A 22,522-nucleotide genomic window follows, 5' to 3' on the forward strand; every position below is an offset into this window, starting at 1 on the left:
AAGCACGATATCAATTCGAGGAAAATTATCGAGAATGTTGGTAAAACTGAGGCGAGGCCAAGGCTGTGCTTTCAAGGCATTACGTCTATGTGACACCACTCCTTGATACCATGCATGTGGCTATGTACCTGCGAACGAACCTGTCTTCATCAAATCTGAGCTCGGGACCCCGTATCGTGATCGGTGAAATTAACACCAATGCAAAACATGGCGGGGCGTCTAAACTGGGAGAAATGTTCGCACGGCGAAACACTATTTAAACGAGATGATGGATCACGCATCGTGTTTTATATGCGACCTTGTGCAGAAAGAGAAAAACTCAGACCAGTGATTGAGGTTAATATTTATTATGGGTTGATTTGTTTTAATTTTTGTTTCGAAAATATATGCTGACACTTTATAACAGTAACAACTGAGATGCTAGGAGGGTGAACTGGGTTTTGATGCAATTAGACACCATCAGTTTAGAAATTTACTCCTTGTCATAGCGATGCCTCTCATTACTTTTGAAGCACAAGTTCTTTAAACACAGTATGCGTAGCACAAGACAATTAAATATTCTCTACTACTATTTTTGAAATGCCTTTAACCGAACCCTTATCGGAAGTTCGTGAATTACGTCACTTGTTTTTTGACGCACTTCATCGAAATCGAGTTTAGTAAAAGCCATACAGTAGGGACGGCAATGGTTTTTTAACAGTTTGTTATAAGCAGCTTGAAAACAGATGTTATGGTAATAGCATCTTTGAGATGAATAATAAAGTAATAAATAAGAAAAGAATATCTGTAAAATTGATTGAGTTATGTCGTTTTTTATACCGGTACCCTCCGACATTTTTACGTACTCAAATTACAGAAAAACGTCAGAAAGACACTATTTAAAAAAAAATTTGTATACATTATAAATTTAAACTGGTCGTCTTACTGATAGGTTTAAACTATGAACTGATGAGTATAGCCCATTTAAATGTTGTTTTCCTGTTCCTATAGATCATATCAGTGTGGTGTTTTTACGTACAAAATGACGTACACATAATTTTTGAAGTGCAAAAAGGAAAAGATAACTGGCTTCTTACAATATGAGTAAAAGACTAAAAAAATATACAATTGCTTTCATTGCAAACTACTAAAAATAAGTGTAAAAAGCATTTATTCATCCTTACTTACAATTATAATTATAATTCACTCTATAAACCTAAGAGCAAAACTTGAATTGTTGTATTCCAAAAGAAAGATAGAAGTCTCAACACAATGCAAGAATATGAACTAAATGACTGCACTGATACAATTTAATAAATTGTTGCATTTTACTTGGAAAATATAGCGACAATATAAATTATCAACTTCTAAATATCTAAATTGAATGTTTCTTATCTACTGCATGAAGTGAATCATCCTAAAGCTGAATAAAACCTAGTTTGTCATAAAATATTAAGCTCAGCTAGGAATTATGTCAAGGACTTGACTTAAAACCATAATAACAAAATTCATAAAACTTTTAAACAATAAATGCTTATAAAAGTAATTCCACTTCACTGATAACTTGGCCATTCTGTTGTGAAAGAACAAGCATAACTGTAACAGGAACAGTAACAGCTGTAATTACACTACGCCTCTGGAACAATTTCCAGATTACCGTTTCTGTAATCCTCTTTGAGAGTGTAAGTGTAGATGGCATTTGGGGAACTTTTATCCTGCAAATCACAATCATATACAATGTTGTAAAATTCAGGAAATCCCGCTACTACACTCAATACACGCCCAGGCCACTTGCCCTCATTGAAGGTATGAATAACCTTCTTTCCAACAAGTAATGGAATTTCACGTACAGGCGATTCCTCACTTGGGCTATCTGCGGCATCTTTAATTAACTGAATTAGGTTATTTTTCAGTTTTTCTACTGAGTATGCCGTACCCTTTTCGCTCATTTTGTACAGTTGTTTATCTTTTACAGTCTGTTTTAAGACTCTCTGCCTGAATCGTATTTGTGATGTTAGTGCCTTTCTTTTCTCTGTAATTTTTAGCTCTGCAAGGATGTTCTCAACATCATCTGGTCTTTGCCACAATCCATAATAAAGGATTGCATTTGTGTGCTTGGATTTTACTTGCAGTGCTCTTTTTTGTTTCTTTTCTAGGGCAAGTTGTTTATTTTGCAAACTCTCTCTTCGTTTTGCCTCAATTTCTTTCAGCCTGCCTTTATATTTGGCTTGTATTTGTCTACCTTCTTTTCTACATTCCGATAGCAATTTATCTTTTTCCGTTATTGGAAGTGACTCCAGCCATTCTGAAGTTTTATTGAATACAAACATAAGAAAGGCCTCGTTAGAGATAGTGGTGGCATTTGGTCTGTAATGGAGAAAGAAGTCAAGTATTCCAAAAACATGCTCAGGAACTTTGTTATGTGGTATAACTGACTGGGTTTGTTCTCTGATTGCGTCTGTTGGCTGAAAGTAACTTCCATCAGGCAGCTGTTCTTTCATGGCCTTTCTGAGAACACTTCCAAGTCCTTTGAAAGCCATTTGTGCAAGAGCACATGCATTGTCATCAATGCCATCACAGGGCTGAACAAGTTTGGCATAAATTTCGTCTTTTTCAATTAGACTACTTTCAAATGGGTGGTCATTACCATTAATGAAATCTGTAGATTCTTGACTAGCTCTGTCAAAGAAGGCTAGCAGTGCATGATAACTGTTATTCATGTCTAAAACATGAACATTACTTTCAATCAATCTCCATAAAGGGACTGTTATTAACTTTGATATGAGCCCCAGAACCTTACAGCTGGCAGTTATGTATGGCTTGTTCACAAGCGATAACGTCAGTTTTTGAAGTCTGTTACATGTTCCATGTACCGTTTCAAAAAACTGCTTGATCCTCTGATGGTGGTAAAAGGCTATTTGACCCATTAAAAATATAACATTAAATCTATTTCCTCGAAAATTAACAAACATGCTCTTCTCATTTTGAGACTGGCAAAATGTTCTAAATGCACTATAGCAACCACTTTTCTCATCCACACCACGAGCAAAGCATTTTCCACAGAAAAGTAGAAAAGAGATTGTTTTAGCATCAGAGCTAAACAGTTCACCAGATGATGTCTCTTCCTCATCTAAAGTGTCTGATGAAGATGTATCCTGCTCCTCTTTTTTCTCAAACAGGGAGAGAATAGGAGAAAGGCATTCAGCAAAATTTACAAGTAAATGTAGTCCACAGAAAAAATTATTAACTTTAACTGTGGCTGTCTGTTCGCAACGTAAGCATGACATCTCTCCTATATTGCTCTAACATTTCTGTAAAAGCTAAATTTGTTTGGGCTCTGTCAGACATGAAATCTCTTATGTTGCATAGAATACTATTCCCAAGGGTTGTATTATTATTGGTTCTGTAAGATTCACACATATCAGAAATGTCATCTAATATGTTCCTAAAAATGTCCAGTGTAGTTCTGGCTGATTTGTCAGACATATCTCTCAGACCCAGAAAATACAAATTTTTGTTTTCATCGCTTAACAAAAATGTTTGGTATGTCTGCCCAAATTTTCTTGTTTCATCACATACAAGCATGTATTTTGTGCTGTACCAACAGTAGCTCCAAGCTGCTTTTGTCCAATAGCAGTTTTTCAGCTATTATATTATCCACAGTTCTCCTCGATGGAACTTCATTAGGAGTTCTGTTAGCAAGCTTTAAAACTTCTGTTATTACTGAACCTACATTAGCTGATGCAACATTATAACTGGTAATGTTCATAATGCATTGTCTTGTATTGGGTGTGTAACATTTCGTTACAGGATCATATAGGTCAATTACAGCATTATCTTGTAGAAGAGCTTGCAAATAATCTCTGTCCTCTGTTATATTTTGCAAGTCTTTCTTCAGCTGACTATTCTCTTTACTTTCAATATCACTTGCATTTTATGATGCTGTCAACTTTTCATTTAATATTTTCACGTTCTCTTGCTCATGTTGTAACTGAATAGTTAATCTGATGTTGCTGAGCCTGAAATTTTCATTGTCAGTTTTCAACATTGAAAGCTTTTGCTTCTGGCGAATTATTGTTTTTTGCAATGCGCTGTTGTTTGCAACAGAAGCTCTCTTAATGGCATATCGTGATAGGGTTCTCCTCAGTAGAGTGTTTTCATAACAAGCATCTCGTTTCTCTTTAGCAACAAAATTGAATTTCTGAAGCATTTTTTCTTTATCATTTATTAACTTTTTCATTCGAGAGGATAGTTGCAGGGTCTTTGATTTGAATTTCTTTGATTGAGTTTTTAATTCTTGAGAATGAGATCTTTTAAGACTTAAAATCTCATGCTGATGTTTTTCTATAGTCTCTCTAATTTCAACAGTTTTTTGTTCCTTCAATGACTCTGTTTGTTGTTCTGACTGTTGTTTGAACTGTGACAATTCAGTTGCTAAACTTATACATGCTTGCTTGCAAGATGAAAGTTCCTCTTCATAAAGTTTTCCACTTGGAACTTTAGGTGCTGTCACAGTGTTAACTGGAACTGAAAATGCTTCATTTTCAAATTCATTCTTTGCCAACCCTCGTTTCCCTTTAAGTTTATTCTTGTATCGATACAGCTTTGCAGTTAGAGCTTGTTTATTAATAGATGATGGATCAAGGTTAGCTATTTCTGCAAATTTGTTTATTAAATAATGTTCATCAGTTGTCTCTGATGTACTTTTATGAAAGATGTCAATAGCTGTCCGAACATTTAAAGTTCTAATGTCTTTATTGGACTCCATCATCAAGGATATACATACACCAGCATGCAAAACACAAAAAAATAAAAGAAACTCCGTACAAGATTTGTTAAATGTCTGATAAGTAATAACTATGAAACACAATTTTGCTTGCTACCAAGATAATTTATCCCGGATTAAAATTGAAGAAGACAAATTAATACTACTAATTGGCACGAATTGACGTGTGAGTGACCTTCTTATATATTTAAAGCAGGCCAAATAAAACAGTTCAACAGAAGATAAACAAAAAACTAATTGTTCTAAATCAATTCTTTATTCATTATTATTGATAAAATAACTGACTATCATATTTTGTGTACAGTGATTTTCAGCTTCTAATATTTGCATCTTCACATCGATCCATATACATGGTGAAATGAAACGAGGCTGAACAATTACATCGAACAGGGTCATACAAAAATGAATAATTGCACTTCATTACGTGGACGATTGCAGCAGTTTTGTCTCTATTCAGTATAAGAAATGAAAATTATTTATTAATATCTTGAATAGAACTGCGTAATCGGCCCATAAATTATTTTCATTAATATTTCTTCTCTTCTATGGTCATTTGTATTATCCGCACTGCGCGCTTTTTAGAAAAAAGTGTCATTACGCATGCTTTAGAGACTTTAGAAAATATTCGGCACCTTTCGGAATCATGAAGATATGTGGCCGTTAGTAAAATTGCCGTAGAGTGTACCCACCCATTCGGATTTTCACACATTTCCATACCGAAAAGTTCCGTACATATTTTGGTATGTCTGCTTTGGTTACCTCCCCTACCCTTTGCCGTCCCTACATACAGGTCACGTATACTTTCATTACCGACCATTTCAGAACGGATGTTGTTTTTTCAAATTTGATAGCGCATATTTTTAAATGGTGATTATTGGTGATATCAAAACTGTTTGTTGATTATTGAAACTCTTTACTTTTAAGTAAACATACTAGAATTAGCTTATGGCATGTATTTTTGTTTTCTTTATTTCTTTTTAAATAATTAACTGTGGATGTGCAGAACTTTAATCCTTGAATGTAGTTTTGGTACTCAAAATTTGGCTTGCATTGTTTACAATTCATTTCTCTAGAAGTGCAAATAATCAGGGAAAAAAGACAAAGCTTCAGAAGAAAGTTTTAATTGCAGTTTATTATCATTTTTGCAATTATCTACAAGGTAAGAAAATTATAATGGTCAAAACAGGTTAAATTTAAAGATCTCTTAAAGCATGAATACAAATAATTCAGTGAAAGTAAAATTACTTTTCAGATAAAAATTATAATACTTTGATATATGTTGGAAAAAATGTAGAGGATACTGATTTAATTATGAAATGTATTGTACAAGTATGTGTTGTGTGTGTGATTAGGATTTTTAACGTAGCTTTAACAATTTTTCAGTCATATTGTTGTGATGTCTGCATTGTGGCAATTTATAGTTATGTCTAGAACTGGGGCATCATGCTGCAGATAAGTAGCATGATTTCCCACCCAGTCACATTATCCTGACACCAGGCCGACCAGTCCTAACACTAACCTCTTATTGCTGAGTGCCTAGCAAGGCAGTTGTTATGTTGATGCCATTTTTGGAAGTCTATCGTATGACTGAGCTAGTGTTCGAACCCATGACCTCCCACTTCCGAGGTGGATGTTCTAACCACTAGGCCATCAGAGCAGTTGTGTAAATATGCACAAATTATAATAATAATAATAATAATAATAATAATAATAAAAAACCCACATCAAAATCAATGATGATAGCTCTACATCAAATTTTATAATGCAGTACAGGATTCTAAACAGTGTTGCTATCCACTGAGTCTTATTTCATGTTGCCATCACATGTTCAGTAGCTGACTGGCTATGTTTTAGCAGGAAGTTGATTTGTGGTAGAGTTGGTAAGGAGTTTTATGAAAACTTTATATTTGGAAAAAGAGTTTTTTCATCTCACTATACAGCCCCGTTTGTTTGTACCCACTTAACAATTTCAATAGCAAAAAGTTTAATGTGACAAAACGTACACAAAACTAAGTCAACTGAATCATTGATTTATAATTTCTAACCTGTGACTAGAATGGCACTCTTACTGGTATCCCCTGCACCTTTCATGCTTAACGGACTTTCCAGACTAACACGGCGCCCTATTGCATACACTATGGGTTAGTTTATCTCCATCAGACAACATAATGACATAGTTTATCCTATTTGGTAACTGCCAGATAATTCCGTAAATTGCCATAATGTTGAGAGTTTGGAATTACATCCGTTTGCACAAATGAACATAGAAATTAAACCCCTTGTTAAATCCATGTGAAAGGCAAATTTGTTGTTTTCATTCTTTTCCATTGCTTGATTCAACATTGTAAATATCGGAAGCAGATGACACATGTATGTATATCTGTAGTCGTGCACACACCTCTTTGCTGAAAATGGACTGGTCCAGGAACTGGAAATGGATCTTGAGCATGTCCATCTATTATATTGAAAACTTAGTTAAGCATGAGACGTGCAGATGATGAAGGTGTTAGTGCCACTCTACTCACAGTCAGGTTAGAGATTATAAATCAATGAATGAATCAGCTAAGTTCTGTACACTTTTTATGATGTTAAAGATTACCATTTTTTAAATTGGTTCGGGTGTACAAACAAATGGGGAGGTATATTAAGACTTTAGTGAAGTGGATTTTTGTTATGGTATGTATCTTTGGTTTAAATCATTAATGAAATAATTTTCCAAAGAATTTAGTCTGTTTGACTTGGTGTTAATTAGTGTAAACAAATGTGCTCATGGCATCACTGTGTGATGCTTCTCTAGAGAACTGAGTTTACTACACTGCATCAAATTAGGTTAGCATCACAATGGAGCAGAAAGTAATGTACTCATCTGAGAAGTCATCCCTCATACCTGTATTGGTATGTTGGAGATTTGGGGTCTGATGTCATCTATTCATCAAACATATCATGATCAGAGTTATTGACTAACACAAAATATGGCTGTTTGGTGGAGTACAAGCATCTTATTACACTAGCATAGCTGTCCATCCATTCATTTTATCTGTCCATTTTTCGATCTGTCTAAAGATGGGGATTGAAACTGTTTGGTGCAATTTTGAGAATTCAGTTGATTTTTGATGTGATTTTTACGCATCCCAGAATAGATGTACTGGGCCTTGAGATTGTTGTAGACAGTAAATACCCGTGGTATTATAGTGCATGTAAGGATTATGTCATGTCTAAAATCAAAAGTTTCTAATTATCTCAGCCACCATATAGTGATTAGCTAAATTGCAATACAGAATATATTTAAAGCAAGAAAACAACTAATTGGATTTGTATTATTAAAACAATTCTGTAATATATCGTTAATAAATGTGGGTGAATGGGCTGGTAAAAATTCTAGATCTTTTGACAAAAGGAGTTACCACATGGATGGATGCAATGTATTGTTGCATGTGGCATTCAAATGTTCTTATTGTATCTAGTACAAAGTAAGCATTATTGTATTGCTTGGTATATTCATTGTATTTTTTCATTGGCAAACTTTGAGAAGTAGCCATCACATTTTCATCAGTTGATTCAGTGGCAGCAGCAATAACATTAATTAGCAGTGTTGATGTTTTTTTAAAGTTTGTGTAAGTCAGATAGAATGTGGAACTCGGATAGCATGTGTACATGTAAGTTAGATACAGTTTGTATTAATCAGATACAGTGTTTGTACATGTAAGTCAGATACTGTTTTTACAAGTCAGATACAGTATGTATTAAGTCAGATATGATTGCTCCATTGGCCTAAGTGGTTAGAGCATCCACCTTGTATGTATGAGGTTGTGGGTTTAAACCACGACTAAGTCATACCAAAGCATACATGCCAACCATTATGCTTTTGGCTTAATCATTATGCTTTTTTCACTTAATTATGCCTTATGCGTAAATGTATTCAGATTAGGCATTTTCGGTATATCCCCCTCTCCCAGAAATTAATTTGTTTTCTCATTTTTATTAACATCCCATTAATCTTTCAGACCATATTCTTGAATAGATGGCTTCTTTGTAGCTACAGCGTAAGAGTATGCTTGTCTGTAGACTTGTGTGCACTTTCCTAACAGTATTATGTTTCAGTTTATAGCAGCTGCCCTATTTCCAAGAAACATGCTGGTTTCTACCTTCAAACTTTTGATCTAGATTTTTATTTATAGCAGCTGTATGGCTTAGTTAGGAAAGAACAGATTGGTTTTCTAATTTTTAATCTTTGCTTGCCGATTCTTTGTTCTAATTCATATCTGGTACAGAACCAGTCTGTAGGTATTTGGTGCTAAAAGTCATCAGATTTATTCTAGTGAATGCTTGTATTAGAGCAAAAATGTTTTTCAATAATTTCACAGATGGATTAGTAAAAGACGAAAAATCAGTTCAAAGATGAATACATGAATTACACAATACAGCGTTCCATTCTAGGGCAGCTTCACGCGCATTGCAGGCTTTGTGGAAATGATTTAAATATTGGTCATGGTGATAAAACAAAGAAACCTTGAATTCGCTTTATTAACTCTAATACTAAGGTAACTTCTTTTTTACAGTTCATAATAGTAATAGAACACGGACTACCCCTAGCAGTAGAAGACTATGTTGGTCATTTGTTCACATGGATATTTGCAGAAAATATGCATGTGCAAGAACAAAATCATCTAATATTGTTAGGTGTTTAACAGAAGATACTTCACTTAAAAATGCAGAAGCCATGAAAATTTGGCCGTTTAGTATTGCACAAAAAGAAGCAGTGATCATAATGACAAAAAGTTGTACCCAGTCTGTGTAAGAGACTTTGACAATGAAAAGGTCTTAGTCTGAGTGCTCTTCTTTCATTACCAGAATTAACAGTAGATTCCACTGGAGAAAACATTTTTTATTTGCTTAATAATGTTTTGAATAAACATAAGTTCCCAGAATTGTATGGGGTTTTCAGCTGATAATGCATCAGTGATGACTGGAATTCATAAAGGATTTGCATACTATATTTTGACAAATGTCTCCATCAGTGTACATATCAGGTTGTCCCTGACATATGATGCACCTTGCTGCAGGAAAGGCTGCTGATATATTAGGAGAACTCCTGAAGTATCAGGCTGGCATTCTACCTGACAATGTACTTCATGTGGACAGAGTTGATGTGCAATGGCACCTTATATCCCAGCTAAAAGATGCAGTAACTGGAAGATATATACTTCCTCTTTTTTATCAGGTTATGAAAGGAATATTGGTTCTTTACCATTCTAATGCTGATTGTGAGAGATTGTTCAGTATTATTAACAAAAGTAAAACTGAATTCTAATCCAGGCTCTGCAACGTAGCACTTGGTTCTCTATAGGTGTGCAAAACATTCAAAATCTCAGCTGGTACAAAGTGTTTTGAAATGCAATATGAGAGACTGTTGCTTTTTAAAGTTCAAAGTGCTATATATGAAAATTTGAAGCAGTAATTGATGTTAAAAGACCAGAAGGGGTAAACAAATCATTTTGTTGTTGTTGTGGGGTTTAACGCCATTTTTCAGCACACGTTAGGCTATGCTTGGCAGCCAGTTTTAATGGTGGAGGAAGAACCACCGACCCACGAGAAGCTACTGGCAAGCTTTCTCACATACCCACATTGGCTGTATCCTAGACTCGAACCCATGCAAAACCATTTTGTACATATGCTCATTGAAATTTTATTATATTATATGTGGATTACTCTTTTTCTGCTCAGAGTCTTCTTTTTGTCCACTTGGATTACACTTTTTCCTCACCAGGGGTTGGCGTGTTTGCCAAAGACATAAAAATGGCACTAGCAGCTACCTTGCTTGGCACTCAATATTAAGAGATTAGTGCTAGGATTGGTTGACCTGGTGTCAGGATAATGTGACTTGGTTGGACATGATACTTGATGTCAGTGGCATGATGCCCCAGTGTGAAACATCACTATAACCTGCCACACAGTAGACATCATATGATGTGTAAATCAGATGTACTGGTAGTTTATGTACATGCAAGTCAGATACAGTGTATATTAAGTCTGCAGAGATCTCGGAAACACTTAATTACGCGTATTTGGATGCCAATTTTTGATCTGGGATGCAGAAAATCACTGAGGTAGGAGTCCTTCGTACGCATGTAATAGGTGTGCGGAAAATTCAAAGACTTGCCAGTCCTGCTTCTGCCACCTGCTTTGTGGGGAAAAAATGTTGATCAGTTAGCTGTGCTGATATTTACAATGACAGAATTCAGTGACTGAAAGACCCCTTGATACATACATGTTGCCATTTTATAAGAGTACATAAAAAAGAACATGATGCAATAGCTGGGTGGCAAGTTCAAAGGCTTTGACTGGCGTCCGGGTAGGAAAATGTACTGAGATTTACAGTGATTGAATTCAGAGGCAGAAAGACCCAGAGATGTATATGTGGTCATTTATAAACGTACATCAAATAAACAACTTTAGCTTTCGTTATTGTGTTCATTTCCAAATGTAGTGGAATAAGCAGTGCACGTGACCTCAGAATCAAGACATGTTGAGACTTAGACAAAATGCCATTCGTAAGTGGGTGACAAGTCGCCTAAAAATGTAAACTTTGCCTTCACCTATTAGGAAAGCGAAAATGACTTCGCCCTGTGATTATTTAAGAGGTACATTGACTGACCATACCATATTTTTTTTAAATGCCCCTCGCCTTAGCCCGGTTAGTTCTAGTGTTGTAGCGAAATGTATTCATCAAGGCATCAGTAGCTAGGCCTAGTTTTTATATCAATTACGTTGACAAACAAACTCTTGCTCATTCACAAGTATTATGTTTTGATAGCTGATTGACCATTAAACCTTTTCCAAGTAAGGCCGCAACTATCAATTTCTTGCATGCTATCCTTTGATGATATAACATACAAACTTGTGTTTTAAGATCAGAATCGGTGATCTGGATATATATTAACTGCCTCTTATACACTATTTCGTCATAAAATTAATTTGAAAGTAAGTGAACCAGTAGGCCTAACGGGAAATAATGGCGGACTTCACTACGTCTGGGATGTACCAGTTTATTAGATTGTCTGTTTTCTTAAATCATCGGGCAAATATATTCAGAAAAAATATACAAATTATTGAAACCAAAACCTAGGTATTATTTTATTAAAGATTTAACTTTAAAATGCAAATTATGTAGGTCAGAAACTTATGGGACAAGGCTTAGTTGTGGAATTCGTAAGATATGCTTTAAGGTCTAAGCTGTTTTCTGACTTGACACGTATTTGCAAAATACGGTGGAAAAAACAGCAAATCAGATACTATTTATTTGCCTAAAATTGCTACAAGTATGTATACAAATAAATAAATTATAAATTTGCAATCCTGTCAGTGGACTGTTGTAATGAAACTATATTATAGTGAGTGATTACATTACGAAAACCTCTCCATCTAAAAATAGATTCACTTATGTTTGTGTTGATTTTGTAGGAAAGAAGGAACTGGAACTTTTGATGGTGGGACTCCTATTTTTACCAAAATGGGAGTCCTGGACTCCTTGTTTTGAAATCCTAGCGAGATATAGGGTGTGTAAAGCAGATAAAATGTATGTACATTTCAGTCAGATGTAGTGTTTACAAGTCAGATACAGTGTGTATTAAGTCCGATACAGGGTGTGTAAATTAGACACAGTGTGTTTACATATAGCCCAGATACAGCGTTGTATTTTAGATATGGTATGGACTTATTAGAACAGTGGTCTTGCAAATCAAATGAAAGTTAACATTTGTAATTATCTCAGCATTTAGCACAGTTCCATATTTGTTCACTAATTACATGTACTTTTTATAAATAAATATGTATAGCCACTTGAGAATATAACTTGCATAGTTTTCTATTAGGTCTACTCACATTTCATTTGTATTCCAGCATGGAGGTGGAAAGATCACATCAAAGTGTTTACAGGAAAGCATCAAGTAAGTATCTTTCCTAAAGTTAACAACAAAGGCCTTCTCATTTCAATCAATCTAGATGTAACTAATGTTAACCTTTTTTGAAATAAGACATTGGTAAAATGGTTTTATCTCTTTGAACAGAAAATGCTTGTATTAGTAATCAGAAACATGTGTAACATAGCTACAGGGATCATCTGCCACTAAGGGTCTATTGAATCTTGAGTTACAGTCCAGGAGTCACAGTCCAGGAGTCACGCTAGACCTGAACTTTAGGGAGAATTAAGTGACAGTGACTTCTCCATTTTGGACAGAATAGGGAGAAATGAGAGCAAAACAAGAAATGCAATATATATATATATATATATATATATATATATATATATATATATATATATATATATATATATATATATATATATATATATATATATATATATATATATATATATATATATATAGTAGATAGTGTATTTTAGCCATATGCACATTAGAAACTATAAATTGTAATTAATTTTAACTGATAGTAGTACCTAGATTACAGATATGTAATTGCAAGTTGGTCAAAATGATAAATCAACTACCACATTGCACAGCCTTATAGTGTGACCCCTGCGGTCATTATTTGGTATGTGGATACATCTTCGTATGTACAGTGACATTTTATCCCAAGATGGTCTCAATTTGCAAGCTGTGGCCAGGTTCCTATTTAAACATAACTTAGTGTAACAAGATTTTGCAAAAGGTAATTACCAATGTCTTCTTACACACACACACACACATTAATAGCCGAATGGTTTTAAAATTTGTCTTGCTTTCAACAATGTTACTTCTGTGCTTTAATTGTTTTCTTAATCTGAATTTTTATAAGTGGAATTGAGTCCGAGTAACAGTACTAATTGTATTGAATGTTGTTTCAGGTTGGCTGAGAAGGGTGCTGTGATCACAGCTGATGATTATCTGGCAGCAAAATATGTTGAAGACTGTGTCCAACAAAACAAGCTTCTTGATACTAGAACTTACAAGTGGGTAAACTCATCTAATTTTAATTATTATACTTCATTTATAATATCTTATTTACTTATGTATACAATGAGTTTAAAACCAGATCTAGCATTACCATATATACTCCCTTATAAGTCAATAATTTGTGACTGAAAAAGCAATTTATGCAGAGTAGGGGTAGCCTTACAGGTGTGATTAGTCCTTCAATGTAAGGACTATCACATGATATTTTGTTTTGGCACTTACTGCCTAAATAACAGCCTTGTGTTGCATGTTCTCAAGTCGACTGAGAGGTAATATTTTCAGGAATATCTCACACACTTGGCAGTCGAAATCATAACTCTTCCTCAGTTTTTAGTCCAATTGATTATACTTACTTTGTTTTCATCAAAATCTGAAAGTAGCAGATGGACACATTTTTATGTTCTGTTTGGAATGTGATGGAAGCCGGGAATGCCATAATCATATTAGGTTGAAGAATTTGAACAAAACAAATTTAAATATACTAATATTGAATAAAGATTTTAGATAACTTCCTTTCGTTCAAAATATTTATCATCCTTTTAACACTTTAACTCCTTCTCACAAGCTGCTCGACAGAATTTGACAAAATTTTCCATCATCCAGGCATAAAGGCCTTTCTTTTTTTAATGCTGCCATTACTAAAATGTCTATTTTTTTAATGGATTCTTCTCAGAAACTAGAAGTATGAATTTGTCAGAAAACATTCTTTCATGAAGGGCTTTCGAAGTTATACAAACGATGCTGATTTGCTATCAACAGTAATTGAAAATATTTGGAATGACTGCTGAGAAATCATTTTGGCCTTCACTGCAAATCACAGGCAAATATCCACTATACTGTCTTAGCCTATGCTAAGATTTCCTCCTTTTCCAAGAATATGCATCAACTACAACATGTCATCAATAAACTAATGAAATAATCTGTTACACGTGAATGAAGGTATTCTCTTGCTGATCAATTTGAATGAGAAACTTTTATTCTGGATCACAATGATAGGTTATGCATTTTCATGAGAAATGATGAAATCTTTTTGCTGGATGCCACAGGGGAAAGAGATAGCATGGCATTTTTTTCATCTTTGGCTCGCAGCAGTGCATTTTGGAATTAAGTGGTTTTAAGTGGCCATATAAATTGCAGTCTATTATTTTAACTTTTCTGATGATTAAAATGTTGAACAGCATCCACTCGAGTAATGTTGTAAGTGATACACCATGAACTTAACCTGTATACCTGTAACTGATACTCTATTTTAACAGGTAATTTTCTGTGAACAGTTTAATAGTCAAGTAGCATTCACATTAGTATTTTGTAAAGCGATGCTTCACTGGCTTTACCTGTATCAGCTATCACTTAATGCTATGTTTACAGGCCATTTTTTTTATAGACAGTGTAATAGTCCACTAGCATCCACTTAATTTATTATGAAATGATGCATAATGGGCTTCACTTGTGTAAGCTGTCACTTGTATTTCCAGTATTTACAGGTAGTTTTCTATGGAGAGTGTAATTGTTCTAATATCCAGTTTGTTACTTTGTAAAACTACATTTTACTAGCTTCACTTATTTAGATATCATTTAGCTTCCTGTGTTTACAGGTGTTTATACAGGTGGACAAAGTGCAGCCAATGCAATCACACAAAACAGGTGGGCAGTAATCATAGTATAAGACTGGAATGTGCGAGATGCCACTTGCATGTAAAGTATGCATACAATGGACAGGAAATGAGTGGACTGCAGTGAAGAATAAGGGAAGGTGAATAAGCACAATATTAAAAAAGGATGTCATCAGCATCAACACTAGTGTCACCTCAATCCACAAATTTTATATGGTGGGTAGAGGGCACACCAGTGAAGAAGAAAATCAGGTGAACCTTTTCAGTAATGGCTATGCATGCAGTCCCAGTGTCACCTTCACCTCCTCAACCTGAAAAGATGCTTTTTGCAGTACAAATAGGATGCAAAGGTAGAATTGCTAGTCACCTCATCTGATATATGAGGCAGATTGATGGCAGGTGATTCCAGCTAAGACACTGTCTCACCTGATGTCGGTGGGACCAGTATTGTGTATCCAGTATCCCATAACCTATCTCAGCATGACCAGGGCACTGATAGAAAGGGAGGAAAATACGGCCCTTTTCCATCTGGGTCAGACTCTGCCATCATATTTAGATCACATGAGGTTAGCACCCGAAGCGTCTTGCTGATAATGTTGAATGATGATACTGCTTGCATTGATCAGATATCTCATATTTTGTCTCAACATCATAACACCAGCACTCTTAGGGATCAGCCCACCTATTATAGTGCCAAAATGCACACATGTTGTTCTATGGCCAGTTTAATTCCAGAGCGCCTAGTTGATATGGTGACTTGACCAAGAGCCATGAGCCAGTCTATACCATTTATAGAGCCAAGTGGGCTTGGTACTTCTACAGTTCCATCTCAACAAGATTCATGTTGAATAACCCTGGCCCCTAGGACAGCCCATCAAACCTTACTTATATGGTTCATTTTTCCCTCCACAAAGATGTTGTCGTCTCAGATGCCCAATTCCATGCTAAGACTATTGATGAATTACTTAGTGCTTACCTTGAAGTTACTGTATCTCTATTGGGACATGCCATTATCATGGTTTTACTTTACTCTTAGCAGGCTTTAACAACACCATCCAACTTTCAAAGAAACCTCTATGTCACCACATTCTTCATTAGATGATGAATCATGTTGACAAGCACTCTCATCTTTGCTTGACCCAATGATGACGAGAAGTCTCTGCCTTTGGGACATCGATTGAAGAGGTTTTTCCCCTGTTACAACCAGAATCTTGTCCATCTCTTCCAGTTCCATCAGCAGTTTTGTTCACAGTTCCAACATTCATCAACTTGTTAGTCAGGAAAGACCAACCAGCAATGCAGCACTTACCACAGTCAGGTTGAGCCACTGACATACTGCATTGTTTAGAAAGACAACTTCAGTGTAAATGGACCTTTTTTCGTATCAATGACTGCTGTCCAATTTTAATAAAACACTGCACAAATCAAGCCCGTGTTTAATACAGAAGTCCCAGCAATCAACAGGATTTAGCAGACCTGGGTATTTCAAACATGTCATTAGTAAAGATGGACTATAAACACTTCATTGACAAACAATAGTTGACTCAGAATGTTGTCTCTATAGACTGTATGCTGGACCTGGTAGCGATGTCAGTTTTCCAGGAAGCAGAACAAAGCTTATCCTTGCCCACTGGACAGACATAGGAATCAATTTCATGAATGGTGAGTGGTGAACAGGGCAGCATGATACATGTTGGTCGATTCCATAACAGCATCAGCGACCTTGGTGATGGGATTAGAGGAACAGAAAGGACATCATAGTCATACCAAATGGGACAGCAGTCCTACAGAGCCTGTACACAAAGCCATGGTTCTCAAGAATTAATATGGATGAAAAGCACATGATTGTGGATCATTTTTGTCGAATTTCTCTTCATGCCAGTCTCCTTCCAGAAAGAAATGAGGTCAATCTCATGCCACCCTGTTGAATTTCCTGGTTGGGGCAAGGTGAGAACTTAAACACTTTGCTATAGAATGGGAAAGATTTTGCCCCATTGATACATGGAATGTGCAGGTTGTTTCAGAGAGTTTTCAGATCGCAGTTAGGGTTCCTATAGCTATAATTGTCCCAAAAGATCCATTCAATGTAGATGATCTCCAGCAGCAAATAAATAGTCTCAAAAAGAGCAGTAGAGGTTGCTCAAAACACACCAGGCTTTGATTCAGACTCCAAAGTCGAACAGCACTCTTCAGCCAGTTTTAGACCTCTGCTCTCTTCACATTTTCATTTGGACAAAAGAGTTTAGAATGGAAACATTAAATGTCATCCACGAGGGAGACTTCACAGTAGTTTAAATCATCTTACATGTCTCAAGAATTATGGATGACATACTGTAAAAATGACGGGTGAGATACATTTTAAATCAAGACATGAATTCTACTCAGCCTTGGATACATTGTCAAAAAGGATAATCGAGTATCATCCCATCTCAACATTTCTTCCTGATAGGCATGGAGTTAAGAATACATCTGAACAGTCAGTCTTCCTCAGGAATGTGCTTTGAAATCATTTTGATGATAGCTTCATTTCTTGTAAAGAATTGAATCTTGAATTTTTTTACCTATTGGGTCTGAGTGCGGCAGCAGATTTCATAATCTTGTATTGCCTGCTTGTAGACCAATACAACTGTTTTTGTTGTCCTAATGGTGACTAAATCTTTACCCACTGGTTCAGATAATCTTATTTTCTAATTATGTGAAGTCACATCACAGCAAATAGTTGAACCTCACTTTGCTAATGGCAGGAGTTCCCACTCAGGATTGACAATTGCACATCAGTATCTTAATGATGAATGCCATAGTGAAAGCATTTTAATAGTGTCATGAGATGCTTTATGGAAAAGTAATACTCATTCTAGCTGACAATTTGATTGTGGTGAATAACTGCAGAATGGGGGAGGGGCCAAATCCCAAGCCCTGCTTTATGGTTTGTGATGTTTTCTTGGTGGTTTAATAAATAACAAATCAACATTTGGGTCCAATACATTCTGGATGGACTCAGTATATTACCAGACTCACTGTCCCAAAGGAATCAACAATAGATCACATTCATGTGCCATCCTCAGTTTTGGCGTGCGCCATGTTGGATTACAATGCCATGTGTATGGCAACACTACTAGTATGTTTCTTTCACATTGTAAGTTTGGTTCAGCAGCAATGGTAAACTTTTGTGCCATGTTCGGGTGTGGAAATCATGCTGACCGTGAGAAAGACATGTCATACTTCAGATTTCCCACCATATGGCAGAAACATGTCAAACAGATACAACATTTGTTGGAGGAAAGACAGTGCATGTGGATTTCAAATACTGGACATTTGGACATAAAGATCAGGAATTTTCCGTACACATGTGTATGTTCAGTCCACTCCAGGACATATTGGCTGATGACCAAACATGTGAGACAGAAGAATTTGTGGATCACAACACAAGGGAGATCCAAACCGATATAATGGGTCATAATCTGGAGGCAATTCAACAAGAGAAGACTGACTGTGGAAAACATGGAGCTGAAGTCAGAAATAGCCAGCCCTAAGATGACTGCAGAGAGTTTGGAGGGAGACGATGACAAAGTCAACTATCTGACTGGTTTGCCCACACACCACATCTTAATGCAAGTCTTTTTGCTTATTTCTTCATGCTTGACAGAGACTCATTTATCATCCTTGACAAAGTTTCATCAGTTGATGCTAACATTAATGAAACTACAACTCAATGTTCACAATGAATTTCTTGGAATAATATTCCGGTGTGCACAGCCAACAGTGAAAGAACATTTTTGAATACTCTTCATGTGCTGACTCATTTACAGCCTCTTATCAGATGGCCTGTGAGAGAGGAGATCAAGAAGATGATACCTATGGAATTCAGGCATTACCTGAAGGGTAAAGTTGTAGTAGTTATCGACTCTTTTGAAGTCTTCACTGAAACCCCTTCAAATGCAGAAGCCAAAGCTTTGACCTGGTCTTCATACAAACATCATCATAAAGTAAAATTTTTGATTGGTGTAACTCCACAAGGGACCATCTCTTTCCTTTCCCAACATGGTGCGGCAGAGTGAGTGATAAGTTTGTCACTGAAAATAGTGGTTTTATAAATAAACTGCTACCTGGAGATGTTGTTATGGCAGATTGAGGTCTTGATGTAAAAGACAGCAGAGGAGTTATGATGGCCTCTGTCATAATGCTAGCTTTTATTGAAGGAAAAAAAAGCAAATACCAGCTTTAGAGCTAGAGGAGTCAAGAAAATTAGCTCACCTTTGCATTAATATTGAATGAGTCATGCTAATGCGACAAAAGTATGCTTTTTTTTATCCGGAACTATGCCTATTGACCATTTGCAGACCACTGATGACAAAGGGCTGACAACTGTTGATAGAGTTGCTATAGTGTGTGCTGCATTAACAAACTTTACACCAAATATAGTCTTATGTTATGTGTTTGGGCTCGAATAAACAGTAACAAATGAAAGCGTGAAAACAACAGGCTTTGAAAAATTTAACAAATAATTTATTTCCCTGCAAAAATACTGTAAAAATGAAAAAATAAGAACTTACAGTTTTAAGAATCAGATCCAAAAACTATCCAAGAATAATCCACGAATTAAATTTTAGAAGTTGTAATAATGAAATGTTCTAATGAATTCACATTCGAGTCTCGACGAAGAATCCATGATGGAAGGTGATGACGTATACCGTATCCTTTGTGGAATTGTAAGGTCTTTGTTCTGTGTTATTCACAAACAATAATCCGGTGTTTGAATTGTCCAAGAATTGTGTATGAGCACTCATATATTTCCATGAAAAAGAATGAAACCTTTTGAATCCAAATAATTTGAATAAAAATTAAAATAACTCCAAACTGACACAACAAAAGAACTCCTTTAAGTCCTCGTGTTTTAAAGAACGACTGAGAAATATCACTATAAACAAAGATTATACAGTAACTTGAAATGCATAACAAATTCCCGGATGAGGGTCAACTTTCCAGAATCTTCGAGAAGTATTTACATCTAATGGCACATAGTATGACCTTGACAAAAACCAATCATTTTAGTCTAAGAATAGGATAAAAATAAAAGTTGTTTACTTGTCTCTGTGATTTCTGAAATCAAGGCCGGGAACTAGGTCAGTTTTAGGTGTTTACAACTGAAAAGTCAGGGTCAAACTATATTCTGACGAAAATATTGAGTTCTTAGTAAACAAAACTACATTATTTTGACATGTAATGAAATTAAAAATAAAAAGATTTTAAAACTTACAAACAATTAAATTAAATCAAATATAAATTAAATAAAAAATACATAAGAATAGTATCTTTTGATTAAAATGATTATGCTATCATCTAGAAATGTAGTAATGTGGGATGTTGATGTATATAAAAATAGAGAGAGAGGTTTATTAATCTGGAATACATGAGAGAGAGTGAGCATAAAGTTCCTATGGCTGGTAATGTAATGATTAAGTCTATGTGTGTGGGAAATCGTAACCGGAGAGTGAGAAAAATGGGTTATAAATAGAACACAAAAGTACTTAAGAAATTGTGTTCAGCTATGGACGGTTTTGGATTCAACTGCAATATCCTATCAATAAATGCAGTTCAAGTTATCTATTGATATTTATTGTCTTCTTGAAATGGTGCATTTTTCTTGACATAAAAAGGCCCAAATGTTCCATGGGCTAGTAAATGTGAAGCTGTAAATGTATTCATATAAGAAATGCTAATGAGGGAGAGAGAGTATCAAAGCTATTTATTATATGTTTTTGTCTGTTGACATTTTCAGCATAAATAGTAAATCAATAAATACAGTGTAAGTTATGTAATGATATTTACTTTCTTCCTTGAAACTGAAAATTGCATCCCATAAATTGGCATAAAATCTCTACATCTCTCTTTCTCTCTCTCTCTGTCTGTCTCTCTCTCTCTCTCTCTCTCCCTGTCATGTAAATGCACTAATCATGATACAGTACTGACAGATCAAAACACAAGACCTGTTTGCATTATGGCTTTTGAATAGATAAAACACGATCATTATCAAACACACAAGCCTTTATCATTATAAATATATTAATCTCTCTCTCTCTCTCTCTCTCTCATAAAAGCAATAATCATGATACAGTAATACCAGACCAGAACACAAGACTTGTTTGCTTTAAGGCTTTTGCATAGATAAAACATTTCTGAGTCACTTGAATTTGCTACCCCTACTCTTGCTACAGGTTTTTATGCATTCAAGGCAATGCCATTTTCCTTTTGGCTTTGATACAATGCCTATACAGTCAAAATGAAACCATTGAAATTGACAATCTTGGTCATCACAAGCAACCATCTGTCCATATTCCTTCTTCTGGCAGAAGCACCATATAGACTCTGATGGCTGGTGCGCTGCATTGCTTGGTTCTGGTGTTGTCATTTTACTATTTTGTAGTGGCAGTCATGTAGGCTGTGACGGCTGGTCTATTGCAGTGCTTGGTCCAGGTGTTGCCCCTTTGCTATTCTGTAGTGGCAAGCATGTATAACATCAGGTCAACAATTCTAGGAGAACTCCAACTCTAAACACGTGGAGTGCTTTTGGAAGTATATCTTCCCAAAACACATGGCATTTCTCAGTCCTCTCATTAAGAATTGATTGTCTTGTCCAGACTACAAAGTCTGCATAATTTGTATCACATACAAACAGTTGGAATTGAACCTGGTAATAATACTCATGTGTTCTGTCAAGAGTTAGTCCACTGTTGCAATCTCTCACAAGGAATGATTTATCAGTGTCAGCTTTACTCAGGCCAGTGTCTCTAATTGTATATGGACACTTGATCTCTAAAGATCCAATTCCACAACAGTTGTATGATGTGATGCTCCAATCTCGGGATGAGTTATATGAATAACAAGACCAGAAGAATGAATCATGAAGTTTGTGTGATTTTTCTTCATAGCTTGTATCTGTTGATCCTTGGCTTTTGGCTCATATGTCAGTCCCCAATTAGGTTGAATCGATTTGAATTTTCTCAAGTCAGGATAACATATGTTTTTGATCAGGCAAGGTCCTGGCTGTGTTGAGTTTGCATGACAAACTGCCTTGAATTTTGAAGCAATTATTCTGCTTGTTTTGCGTTTCTGCAGAGTCTAATCTTAAATTGTCCTCGTTTTGCCTGCTCCAATGCTTCTACCTGGGATTTGGTAACCCCAATTTTTAATGA

General features: G+C 35.6%; 1 protein-coding gene across 1 annotated transcript; it reads left to right on the plus strand.

Moving 5' to 3' along the window:
* The first annotated feature begins 207 nt into the window (after positions 1-207).
* Positions 208-16,804, plus strand: LOC149797943 (telomeric repeat-binding factor 2-interacting protein 1-like). The gene is made up of 3 exons (XM_089960505.1): positions 208-336; positions 12,665-12,711; positions 13,608-16,804. Exons 1-3 carry the CDS (start codon positions 208-210, stop codon positions 13,843-13,845), a joined length of 414 nt encoding a protein of 137 aa, XP_089816631.1. The 3' UTR covers positions 13,846-16,804.
* The last annotated feature ends 5,718 nt before the right edge of the window (positions 16,805-22,522 follow it).

This window comes from Sinohyriopsis cumingii, chromosome 6, assembly GCF_028554795.1.
Source record: "Sinohyriopsis cumingii isolate HCF-2022 chromosome 6, ASM2855479v2, whole genome shotgun sequence".
NCBI lineage: Eukaryota > Metazoa > Mollusca > Bivalvia > Unionida > Unionidae > Sinohyriopsis > Sinohyriopsis cumingii.